A 12,714-nucleotide genomic window follows, 5' to 3' on the forward strand; every position below is an offset into this window, starting at 1 on the left:
GGCAGGGGAAATATGGCTGCTTCCTACTCAGGAGGCTGCCTCCTTGGTGAGCCGGTCACGGTGGTGCTCCGGGCGTGGCCCCTTTGTGGCACTGATGGGGAGAGTGGACAGCTGAACACATATTAACAGGCTTATTCCTGGGACTCCACCGGCCCCGTGGTGAGGTCCCCTGTCCCCTTTTCCTGAAGACGCTGCCCCTCCCTGGCCGTGTCAGGGTGCCGAAGGTAGGCAGGGAAGGAGCCCCAGAAGTGTCCTCAGACTCATGGACACCCAGGTCACTCTGTTTGGGCCACAGCCGATGTGGCTCAGTCAGGGTCACCTGCCCACCACCTAGTCTCCCTCTCCCTCCTCCTTGCTTGCACCCATTGCTCCAGGGGTGGGGGAGGCTGTCTCCAGAGGCCCTAGGAACGCCCCCAAAGCCCTACAGAGGAGAGGTCCTGCTTCAGCCCCTGTGGCCTGGGGACTGCAGCCCCATCCATAAGCAAGACCACACGTTCTACCTCCAGAGCTTGTCTTGAGCCTTCCCAAGCTCCCAGCTTCTCTCCACATCCCTGGTTTAACCCGCTTTCCGCTCCTGCTGGTCCACTCCAGAGCCTCCTAACAAGTCCTCACTGACCACCCTCCGCTCAGCAGCCAGGGTTACCTTTGTAACACACATCAGACCCCAGACCCCACAGCTTGGATGGCTTTGCCACCCTGCTCTGTTCTACCCTCCTTTCCCCCACTGTCCCTGTTCACATTCTGTAGCCACATTGGTGTCCTTGCAGCTTCTAGAGCCCCCAAATTCTATCCTGCCCTTGAGCACCGGCTGTGACCTCTGCCTGACCAGCACTTTCCTCTGCTCACCGCTGCCTCCTCCACGTCGTCTAGGTCTAGCTCAGTGTCACCACCTGGAGGGCCTCCTGACCTCCCAGCTCAAGTGTGGCCCCACCCCTGTTGCCCTCAGACCCATTTTCATGCTTTATTTTCTTGGCTGCACTGTCTACTCCCTGGTATATTACTGTCAGCTTGCTTTGTGCCGATGGGCTCCCTTTAGTGTGACTCCCTTGGTCACCAGCCATGCCTGGCACCTGGCACCATGGATGCTCAAGAGATGGTTGTAGTCTCAATGTCTGAGGCCTGGGAGTCCCTAGGACACCTCTGGCCCCAGGACACCATGATAGCCTCAGCTCAGGCCTGTCTTTCCTGAGGTGACACCAGCTGGCCCCTCGGTTGCGGACACTCTGCAGCCTTCGGCCTGAGCCCGTGGCCATGACCCGCATGGACCTGGAGCCAGTGGGTTCCAGGACACCTCAGTTTGCAGCAGGAGGAGCTAGTGAGTTGGGAGCTATCACGCTAATTTTGAATTTGCAACAGTTGGGCTTGTTTCTTGTCAAATCCACTTTCTTTTCACTGGGCTGTCTCCCACCTCCCCCTCAGCAGAATTCTTGTTTCCCACACAGGGCTTTGCCCAAACAGCTTTCTGGCATAGAGGCAGGTGGGCGAGCCTGCTTCCAAGGGGAGGTCTGGGGGGAGGGGGGGTGTGCCTCCCTCCCTGGCTCAGGGACCAGCAGCTGACAAATTCTCCTGGGGGTTCAGGGGGCAGGCAAAGTGAGTCAGATGGATCCTGGCTCTGCTTGTTAGATGCCTGACTCTGGGCAAGTTCCCCAGCCCCTCTGCCTCGGTGTCCCCACTTGTGGAGTGGGGATATAGACTAGCTACCTCATAGAGGGTTATTATGAGGACTGGTGAGACCGTGCCTGTGGAACATTTAGGTCACAGTGCCCAGCACATAATAGGTGCCCAATAAACTGTGACTGTTATAATTAGCACCATCCAAGGGGGGCAGGTGATCTGCCTTCCCCAAGGAAATGATTCCGAGACTTGCACCCTCATGCAGTAAGCTGGGGACCGTGGGAGCCTGGGCTGGGGGAGAGCTGGGAGTGTGAGACCCATGGTGGGGCTGGAGGGAGGGAGGGACTCGCACCTGGGCCTTTCCTCAGAAGTTCCCTGCCTGATCGACCCAGCCTTTCCTCAACCACACTCAGCCAGAGTGGGGTGCGTGTCCCAGAGCTGGTGAGTCCAGCCTCTCCCCTGGCCAGGCAGTGTGACCACTCTGGCCTGAGAGACACTTGAATGGCCTATGTCCCCCATGCCCACAGGACTGTCCCCAGTCGTGTGAACCTCTTAGGCTTCCTTGAGCTAAGAGGTCAGGAGGGAGTGAGGACAGCCATGCTTCCCAGGGTCATGTCTTCTTAGCTTGCTTCCTTGTCCCATTGGGGAAATGTGGGGTGTGTGGAGGGGTGTCCCAGGGAGCCTGATGGTATTTAATACTCTTTGCTGGGAGAAGGGAGGCAAAGTGACCAGCACAATTTGTTCAGTAACTGGGCCTATGGGATATTTACCTCACTCCAAATTGATGAGAGACTGAGATTCATCTATCATTTCATCAAGTCATTCAATCACCCATCCATCTATTAATCTACCCACCCATGTACTCACCCTCCCACCCAAACAGTCCACTGCTTTTCAGAGAGAGCGGAACGGGGAGAGAGAGAGATAGGTAGAAACATCGATGTGAGAGAGACACATCGATTGGTTGCCTCCTGCTCGCGTGCCCTCCAGGGCCGGGACTGAGCCTGCCACTGAGGTACGCTCACTTGGCTGGAATCGAACCCGGGACCCTTCAGTCCAAGGGCCGATGCTCTAACCGCCGAGCCAGACTGGCCAGGACATTCCACCCATTCTTTACCCACCCACCCTCCACTCAGCTGTGCGTCCTACCCACTCTCCGCCATCCATCCATGAATCCACCCACGCTGCACCCGTCTGTCCATCCGTCTACCCAGCGTAGATTTCCTGAGTGTCTTCCCTGAGCGAGGCACTGAACACAGTGTGTCTAACTTTCTGGGGCTTTTGCAGGTAAAACTGTTGAGACTTCCCATCTTATCTCTTTGACTCTGTCCCCATTTCTCTCTCCCTGGCTCTTTCTCTCACTCTGTCCCCACGTTAGCCTCGTCTCCAGATCTGCGTCTGCCTTCCCGGAGTCGTGGGCTGGCCTTCGCTTTCCCTCTCTTGTCCCTGTCTCCCCCTGGCCCTCCTGGTGTGTAACCCTATCTCCTCCCTCCTTGCCTCTCCTTCTCCCCACAGTGCTCTGGGTTTGCGTGGGGGCCTCCCTCTGCCTGCTCTGGGCTGCCATTCTCCCCCATCTTCACTCCCCCCACCCCAGTCCCTTAGGGTAAAAGCCTCACCTGTTCCCCTCCCCACACCCACCTGCCCGCCCCAGTGCTCAGGTCTGACGCTTTCTTTGATGAGCCACCAATGAGGTGATGTCTGGGTTTTGTTAAATGTCATAAATAAATTAGTAATCCTTTCTTGGGCAGGAGTATCCCCTCCCTCCACCATTATCAGCAGACTGCCTATGTTTGGGGGGGGGGGATCTCTGCAAGGACTGGGGAATGGAAGGAGCCCCTCTCCCCAGGCCTGGAGAGGTGGACCTTGAGCTGGGTCCCCATCCCTGGTAGACTTGCTGGCCTTTTTGGGTCCTGGCGATGGAGCTCTTGTCCTGGCTCCTGGATTGGCAACCCCAAATCCTTGACTACACCAAATCAGATGACCTAACTTTTCTCTCTATAATCATTGTTTGTCTTTTGCTCTGATGACCTTGTGTCTGCAAAGCTCCCTGGGGGGATGTGCTCTTGTCTCTGAGTTGGGCTCTGTTGCTGCCCCTCCAGGAGGAGAGGGGAGGAGCTGGTCAGACAACCTGTGGGGTGAGGACGGGGGCTGTGGACCAGTCCTGATGTCCCTGAGGAACCCCATATGAACTTCTAGGCCAAGGGGTGGCCTGAGTCACCTCAGTGTCCCCAGGGCGCATCCCCAAACTTCGCACACAGACCATGCTGTTTAAGTTTAAATACTTCTTAAGTAAATGTGGGGAATGTCTGAACTCTGGGAGGGTCCTATGCCTGGAGAGAGAGGCAGGGTCAGGAACCATTCTGGCTCTATTACTTGCCAGCTGTGAAACAGATGTGGGCAAATGAGGAGATCCTGTGAGCCTCAGTTTCCCCATCAGCACATGGGAGTGATAGTAGTACCATCTCCCAGGTCGCCATCTAATTGATATAAATTCACATAAGCTACCTGCTTTGCCCAGCACAGGGGGTAGGTAGGAACTTTCACTGATATAAAGTGTTACCCTGAGAAGGGCCTGCCCAGCTCGCCTGGGGTGCAGCCTGCAGGGCTAAGGGGGGCCCTCAGGGCTGAGCCTGAGCCTGTGCAGGGTTGGTGAGGGGCTGGGGGTGGACTTAGGAAAAAGCAACACCTCTCTTTGCACTGGTAGACTCTGTCCGCACTGCTCCCCCTGCCTGTCTCCCCCCCACCCCCAGCCCCCCTCCAGGCCTGCTCCGACCTGGGAGCCCAGCAGGTTGGAGAGATAACAAGGCTAATGGGTCCTAATTATAGCCTGTCTCGGATCAATGGAGCCTTAGGCTGGAAGGGCAGCCTAAGGTGTGGGAGGGCACTGCCAGGCGGCCCAGAGGGCTGGGCGCAGCCAGGAGCTGGCAGGACAAGGAGTCCTGAAACCTCTTCTCCCTTGGACCCTCACCCTGGGTGAGCGGGATCTCACTTTACCACTGGCTGTGCGCCCTGAGGAGGGGCACAGGGCCAAGACTTGGGAGGGGTGACGGGTTCAGGGAAGGTTTGCTTGGATCCCTGCAGGAGGAGGGGGCAGGGCCTGGAGCTGCAGTGAATCATGAGGGAAGAGGGATAGTGTCACAGAAGGTCAGCCCTGGGATGTCTTCAGGGCCACAGAAGCTGTGAGGGGAGAAGAAGAGTCTGTCCGAGATGGGGGCGGGCTAGGTAGGGTCCCCAGCCTCATGTGCCAGCCCTGGAACGTTCTTGGAGGAGCGGCTCAACCAGGCAGATGGTCCTGGGCCCTGAGGTCTTCAGGAACGGAGGACCAGGCTGCCCTGGACAGAGGGTTTGGGGCCTGATACTCTGAGGCGTGTTCTGGGCGTGAATTAGGACTAGAGCGTGCCCCGGGCTTCCTTCTAGAACCTCCTGCAGCCACCTGTGCATCTCCTTGTCTGTTCTGCTGGTCAGTCAGTGACCGTGTGCTGGGCTGGCCTTCCCAGTCTGAGGGACTGCCCTGTGGAGGGGACAGGGACATGGGGAGGTGGCAGGAGGCGGAGGGAGAGGGAGAGGCCCCCTCCCGATTACATCAGCCCGAGCCTGTTACATAACGGGCTGGGCATTGCCTGAGCACGGGGGTGGCTCTGCCCAGGCGGTCTCCCTGCAGCGTGGGGAGGCGGGGCAGCCGGGGGAGTGGGCAGCCATGGACAGGCATCCAACCCCCAGCCTGGCTTCCAGACAGCCCCATCACTGTCCCCCAGACCTCTCCACTCCAAGATGACTCTGGGGATCCTTGTGCACCTTTCCACTGGCCCCCCAAATCTCTGCCCCTCCCACACAGGGCTTGGGGACAGAATAGAGTCCCTGTCCAGGCTCAGCCTGCCCCTACTCCAGCAAGGCTGGCCCGCATCAACCCAGCTTTGGGCCTGCCTCTCACTGCCCGATCCTGTGCCCATAGCCCAGGCCAAGGCCTCAGCAGTTGTGCCTTCCATGTGGTCCTGTCCTCAGCAGTACCCCTCTCTGCTGGGCAGGACTGCCGAGCTGGCCCCCCGGGGACAGCTGGCACTCAGGCCGCCTTCTCTGGGGCAGCTCCCTGTCCTGCCTGGAGTCTGCCTCTCTCCAGGTCTGTTTGCCCAGCAGGATGGGGAGGGGCTGGGACGGGGGCTCCTGGGGGGCTGTACAAGACAGGGAGGGCACTTGTGCCCTGGGTAGGGAGGCCACAGGTCCCTGGCCACCCTGGAGGGGCGCCCCAGTGCAGAGGGGTACCCAGACAGCGGTGCAGTCCCACCTTTTCCTGGTAAGGGTGGGATGTGTGGGAACCAGCACCATGGGGCCTTGGGTGTGGGAGGGGCACCCACTGGGCCACGGGAGGCACCAGCGCCCTCTAGCTGCTCCCAGAGTGCGGCAGTGGGAGCCAGGAGACCCAGGGTGGGGTCTTTCCCCCTCCGCCTTGGGGACTGGGGGGGCCAAGGGCGTCCCAGACGGGTGGGGAGTGACCCATGTGGAGGACAGGGGGGCTGGATGTTGGTGTGTCCTGGGTGTGCACACTTGTGTGCCAGCATCTGTGGTGTGCGGACCTGACATGGCAACAGCCAGGAGCATAGAAGGTCCTGGGTGAGGGTGGGGGCCTCTCTCTTTAAACTTGATTCTCCCTGTGTGCTGCTCCTTTCCCAGGTGAAGTCTTTGGCCCTGGGACTTCTCTCCCTCCGCAGGGTGTCCTGGGTGGCAGGAGTGAGGTCAGGCTGAGTGAGACTCCCTGTTGTGCCCCCTGCACCTTGGTTGGCTCTCTTCTTTGCCCCCCGGGGCACATATGGGGCGGTGAGGGGGACAGGGTAGGACAAGCTGGCTTTGGTACCCAGGTTCCCGGGTTGGCATAGAGCTCTGGCTCGATCATGGGCCCCTTTTCTGGACCCTTTGGAGGTTCTGCCGTTCCTTCTGGAAGCTTCCTTTGCCCGGGGCAGACAGATATATCTCTACTTTGGGTAGATTGTTGTTGCAGTGTCTTCTTGCTGCAGTTGCCCCCAAGACAGCCCTCCCTCTCCACCCCTCCTGGCCCCTCTCTGGTCCCCAGAAACTCAGGGTTCACTGCTCATGTGACGGGGGTGTACCTGTGTGGTTGTGTGTATCTGTGAGGGTGTGTATACCTGTGTGGGTGTGACGGGGGTGTGTACCTGTGTGGGTGTGTGTACCTGTGTGGTTGTGTGTACCTGTGTGGTTGTGTGTACCTGTGTGGGTGTGACGGGGGTGTGTACCTATGTGGCTGTGACTGGGGAGGGGGGTGTCTGTGGAAGGGAGAGAGGCAGTGTGGTCTTCGATTCCCCATTTAGGGGGTCCTGGTACCCTCCTTGTTGGCCTGTCCTCCAAACCCCCGGGTACTTGCTGTTCAGCCCTATGGTCCTGGGGTGATGTGACCAGTGTGTTCCTGTCATGGTGCATTCCCGTGTCTTCTGCCGGCCACACCGCTCACCACACTGTAGGCCTCTGGAGGGCAGAGATGGGCTTGAACCCTCCCCGGGCCAGCTGGGGATGGCTCTGTGGTCCCATGGGGCTGCTTTCTCCCTGGGGAGCCATGCCAACAAGGCTTCTCAAAGTAGCTCACTTTGGCCCAGCACGTGGTTTCCTGAGCACCATCCTTCGGGGTGGGGGCGGGGGAGTGGTGGCGATAACACCCCATTTTCCTGATGAGGGGAGAGGCCCTGAGGTGAGGTGCTGAGACAGCCCACCACTGGGTCTGCGGGGCCTGTGAGGGGTGGGGAGGGACCTGGGTGGGGGGACCATCCGGGGGTAAGTGGGGCAGGGAAGGTGAGGGTGTGGCTGGGGAGGCCTGGCGGGGTTGGTGGCAAAGGAGCTGGCTGTCCCAGTGGGCCCGCCTCCTGCTGTGTCTGGGGGTCTCCCTGAGGGAAGTGGCCGAGTAACCCTCCCCTTCTTCTTTCCCCAGAAGAAGACGACGGCGGCCTTGAAGGCTTCGACGACTTTTTCCCCGAGGAGCCCGTGAGCCTTCCCAAGAAGAAGAAATCCAAGAAGCCCAAGGAGAGCAGGTCCAAAGGGAAGCGGAAGGAGGAGGTGCGTGGGGCCGGGACCGGGTGCGGAGGCCTCGGTGCTGCCCGGGGCCTGCCGAGCAAGACCTGGGCTCCCGGCCTTCCCGGGGCTGCACGCGGGGCGGTGCTGAGCTGTGTGAACAGACGCCTCTCGGGGACGCATCGGAAGAGCCCTATCTTCAGCAGGATGTTCAGGGGTCACTTATCGTCCTGCCAGGGTGGCTGTCCTGGGGGAGAACCAGGCCAGGGGATGGGGCTGAACAGAGCTGACAACCCTGGGGCCGGGTCTCAGCTGTCACTGTGACCCTGGGCAGGTTCATCTCTGAGTCTCTGCACCCCACTTCCTTTCTGTAAAGCAGGGTGCACACTACCACTTCCCAACAGGGCCGCCTGCAGGACCAGGGAGGACGCCCCGAAAGAGGTGGGCAGCTAGCACGTGGTGAGATAGGAGCTGTCACTTGGTCTTGTTGTCTGTCCCTCCCCTCTCCCGGCTCCTCCCGAGCGGTTTCTCTCCAGCAGCTTTTATGGTTCTGGGCAGAAGCTAGGTCAGGACGGAGGATGCCATCTGGTCCTTGGTCTCAGGCCTTCAGGCTGGGTCCCCCCAGTTCCCAAATGCAAGTGAGGTGCCGTAGGTCTGTGGGTGCTCCCTTCCTCCTCTCCCTGCCTCAGGCAGGGCACAGGGTTCAGCAGGACCCTCCCCACTGCCCTGGCCAGGAAGGAGGCTGGAGGTGGGCAGTGTCTGGACAGTGGTAGACTGGCGGCTGGTGGAGGGATGTCGCAGTGGGAAGGGGGGCTGGTGGCCTCCAAGGCTTGGGAGAGCTGGTGCTTGCCTCCCCCATACCCAGTGTCCTGATCTCTCAGGCCTCCCTCCTTTCTTCTGGACCCCCCTGAACATGTGTCTGTCTCTGTGCCTGTCTCTCTGGCTCTGGTTTGTCTGTCTGTGTCTTCAGTCAGCCTCAGCCGGGCCTCTGTGTATCCAGCTCTTGCTCTCTCCTGTTACCCTTGCTCTCTTCTCACTTCTTTCCGTTTCCCCCTCATTTCAGTCCCCTTCCCCCCCCATCCTATTCTCTCCACTCTCCCTCCCCTGTCTTCACCACACTCTCCTCTCTCTCTCTACTGAGATGCAGTTCAGGTTCTCAAAAGGGATGTAGGCGGGGTGGCCTGGAGGTCTGCAGATGACCAGGCAGTGCCAGACAGGCCCCCGGGGCAAACGTTGGGCCACTGCTGTCCCCTCCCCCGCAATCCTGAGAGCCTGCCTTGGCCAGCTGGCTGATCTCAGAGGGTCTGGAGCACACTGTGGTCAGAGGGCAGGATCCCCGTGGCCCTGTGCCCACCTCCACTCCCCACGCCCCCACCTCCCACCCACAAACCTGGGTCCTCAGGACGTGGGGAAGGGAATCACCACCTATGCCCCTCTGTGTCTCCAACCCGGCGGCCCCACGACAGGCGGTGGGTGGAGGCAGCAGAGGGTGGCACAATAGGCCTGAGCATCGGCTTGTGTTTGTGTGTGTGGCAGGGAAGGAGACAGGCAGCAAGTCTCGGATTCTGATTTACATAAAATAACCGGACTAGGGCCAGAACCTGAGCATATGTAGATGAAGCTCCTTGTCAAACCCAGCGCAGGAGGGAGAAATGATTTCAACCTGTACTGCAGCGGTTACCATAGCAACCAATTATTCAGTGCTAAATTATAACTGTTTATAACAGTCGTGAATGGGAAGGCTCATACTTGATTCGTTTCCCCTCTCGATCTTGAAGGGCCCCAAATCGAAAATGACCAACTCTCCGAGTCCTTCCTTTTGAATTTAAATGCCTCTTTTTTTTGAGATGATGTGTGTGCTGAGCGCTGGGCATGGAGGGAAGGGAGAGGGAGGAGATGGGAGGCCTGGATCCAGAAACATCTGCAGAGCTGGGGAGGAGGAAGGGACTGCTCACTCGGGGCGCCCCGGGCCTGCTTGGGCGGCATGCTCTGTCCTCTCTGGGCCTGGGGCTCAGGGCAGAGACCCCTCCTGCCTGCCCCCAGCTGGCACGCACAACCTGGGCGTAGTGATTAAGGCAGCTTTGCGGATGGATTCTGTTGGGGACTCCACGTCCACTGAGATTTTTCTATACCAAATGCATTCTCCATAGTCACGCCCAAGGCTGCCCAAAGGATAGAGTCAAGGTCAAAGCCCCAACTGTTGTCCTGACTTTCAGAGCCCACGGTGTAGCTCAGGGCTGACGTTGGTCAGGGCATTATTGTTCCGTGCCTGCTGCTTCTCCCCTGAACGTGGCTTGGCCTGCAGCCACCCCCTCATCAGTTTCAAGATACAGAACTAGCCCTGGTTCTCCGTCATTCCTTCCCTTCTCGCCACTGGCCGAGGCTGCATCCCACCAGGTCCCGCTGATGGGTCACTGCCCTTCCCCTCCCCACTGCTCTGCAAGGAAAGATTTTGGAAAGAAGAAAGGAGGCTGAGGTCTAGAGTGTCCATACATTTGGATGCAGAGATGTGCTGTGGACACGGACACTGCACCAGTGGGAAACCAATCTCCAAAGACTTGTTCTGTACCCTCAACCTCCGCCAGCCCCGGGTGTGGCAGGAGGGCTTGGATGAGATCTGGTACAGGTTGGGGGGGCCAGGAGGTGTGAGCTTCATTAGGTTGAGGGAGAAGGCAGGGCATAGAGAGGATCAGGCAGGAGTTGGGGGAACTGGGGAACCAGTCTTCTCTTTGACTGGGCTTTCCCCAGTATGGTGAAAGTGGAGGGAGTTGTCTTCTCCTTCCCTGAAGTCGGGCCCTGCCAAAGCTCCAGCTCATTATTTCAGGAGGTCTTTGCCCTCCTGCTCTCCCAGGTAGCCCTGGAGTGAATGCTGGGCCAGCCCTCCTGGCAGTGCCTGGCTTGGGGCCTTCTGCCAGGCCTACTTCTCCCTCCCTCCCTCCCTCCCTCCCTCCCTCCCTCCCTCCCTCCCTCCCTCCCTCCCTCCCTCCCTCCCTCCCTCCCTCCCTCCCTCCCTCCCTCCTTCTCTCCCTCCAGCTCCCTCTGGGCTCTGCGTTCTGAGCTGTGCTGGCCACTCCTTGCCTCTCCTGACTTGGGATGTGGCAGTGCTGCTTCTGATGCTCAGGTCCACTTCCCTTCTGTCAGCATCATGCCATCTGCAATGTAGTTGTCACTCAGCTGCAAGCACCACCCTGGTTTGCAGAAATAAGGGACATGAGGCTGGTTGTGTCCTCCAGTTTGTCCATCCTGGCAGCATCTTTGGCTTCCAAGCAGAGTTGAGGTTGTAGCCTCGGGGAGTTGGGACGCTCCCATTTAAACACGTTTAAGGCCCTCTCTTACATGATCTCCTTTGTTCCTCTTACCACCCTTGGTGGCATCCCCATTTCACAGATGAGGAAGCTGAGGTCAGGGCGCTGCAGTGACTTGCCCAATTCCTAGGCCAGCAAGGGTCAGAGATTCGAGGCATTCCCTGTTGTGCAGCCTCCCCAGGGAGGCCCAGGACTCACCATGGGTCATCCTGTCTTATCCTTGGTCTGTCCCAGGGCAGCTGCCGGCCAGCCCTGCATCCCAACCTCTGCAGGTCCCGAGACTCTGTCCATGGTGCTGAAGTTTGTGGCACTCTCCTCCCATCCTTACCTTTGCTGGGGTGAAGTCTGGAGTAGAGCCTGTCTCTCAGGTCTCTCAAAGCGTGATCTCTTTAAGCTGGCTGAACTCTGCACCCTCAAGGGAAATGTATCCCTGTCTGACCCCCACTTCCCCAAAGGACTGAGGCCCAGCTGGCAATTGTGGCCACTAGCCCTGGAAGCAGAAGCCACCCACGTGGCTGTCCTGCTCCAGGCAGGCTGTGGTAGCAGCCAGGACCTGCATGGCCCCTGGGGCCCAGCATGGCCAATCCGTGTTCGGAATACACCAGGATTCAGGAAAGGTGTAGAGGCCAGCCCGTCACCAGCCAGCACACTGACTCAGTTCTGAATGGGCACCAAAGATTTGGGAGCAGGGAGGGTGGAGCTGGGAGACGGTGAGCTGAGTGTCCAGGAGAGTCCGGGGAGTGTGGGGAGCCTGTGGGTGGGTCCTTTCCCAGCTGTATCTCAGGGAGAGCCTCCCTCCAGGGAAGACTCTCAACTCCTTCCAGAAGCCCATCTGGGGGCCTCCCAGGATTCTCCAGAAGACCCCACTCCCCTCAGTGCTCTCCTCAACCCTTCTCCCACCTGCTCCATTTCCTCTCCTGCCTCTGTTTCTTCTTCCTCCCCTCTTCCTCCCCCTGCTCCCTTCCTCGCCCCTCCCTCCCCATCTCCTCTTATGCTTCTCCCCCATTGGTGTTTACGAGCTCATTTCCCGAGCTCATTTCCCCTCTCTCTGGGTCTTCTCCATCTCTTTCATGCCTCTTTTTGCTCACCTTGAAAACCAGCCAGCCAGCAGGAAGATGACAAGCCTGTACTGGTAACCAGAGCATCAGCGCCCAGCCTTTCTCCCTGCAGACCCAGCCAGGAGGAGCTGGGAAGGGCTTTGCCAGTCCACTTGCTTCTATCTGGAAAGGCTGAGAGTAAACAGCTTTCTCCAAGGGGCAGTGCCTTCTAGTGGGGACGCTCTGGCTGTAAATGCCCTTATCTCCATATAAATGGGCCATTTTATGCCTGTATAGCAGGGGAAACTAAATCAAGGAAGCAAGCCTAGGGGGCCTAAATTACCTCGTCTCATATTGTGAAGCAGCGGCCAGGGTGTGGGTGCGGGGAAGGTGGGCTTGTGCACAGCAGCTTCTGGAGAGCCCCCAGGCAGGCAGAGCTGGGCTGTGTGCTCTACATTAGTCACAGGCTGCACTTGACACACGCAATTCCATGGGATGCACGCACGGCAGACAGGGACATGCTGGGAGCCTGGGTGGAGCCAGCGGCTCCTGCGGCTTTTCTGGTACACTTTGCTTTCTGGCTCCCAGCATCACATCCTCTGCTTTGAGTCCCTGGGTCCAAGCACAAGCATACAAGACTCATTAAAATCCCAAAGCCCAGCCGTGGCTGGTTTAGCTCAGTGGTTAGAGCATCAGCCTGGGGACTAACGGGCCTTGGGTTTGATTCCAGCCAAGGGCACGTAACT

At 58.9% G+C, this 12,714-nt stretch overlaps 1 protein-coding gene across 1 annotated transcript in view; it reads left to right on the forward strand.

Moving 5' to 3' along the window:
* Nucleotides 1-12,714, forward strand: part of CHD5 (chromodomain helicase DNA binding protein 5) — a 51,477-nt gene that overhangs the window by 1,364 nt on the left and 37,399 nt on the right. The window contains exon 2 of the mRNA XM_087820796.1: nt 7,547-7,671. Coding sequence (XP_087676922.1) covers nt 7,547-7,671 — 125 coding nt within the window. The remainder of the gene's footprint in view (nt 1-7,546; nt 7,672-12,714) is intronic.

The sequence above is a fragment of the Miniopterus natalensis genome, chromosome 9 (genome assembly GCF_054644295.1).
Source record: "Miniopterus natalensis isolate mMinNat1 chromosome 9, mMinNat1.hap1, whole genome shotgun sequence".
Taxonomy (NCBI): Eukaryota; Metazoa; Chordata; class Mammalia; order Chiroptera; family Miniopteridae; genus Miniopterus; species Miniopterus natalensis.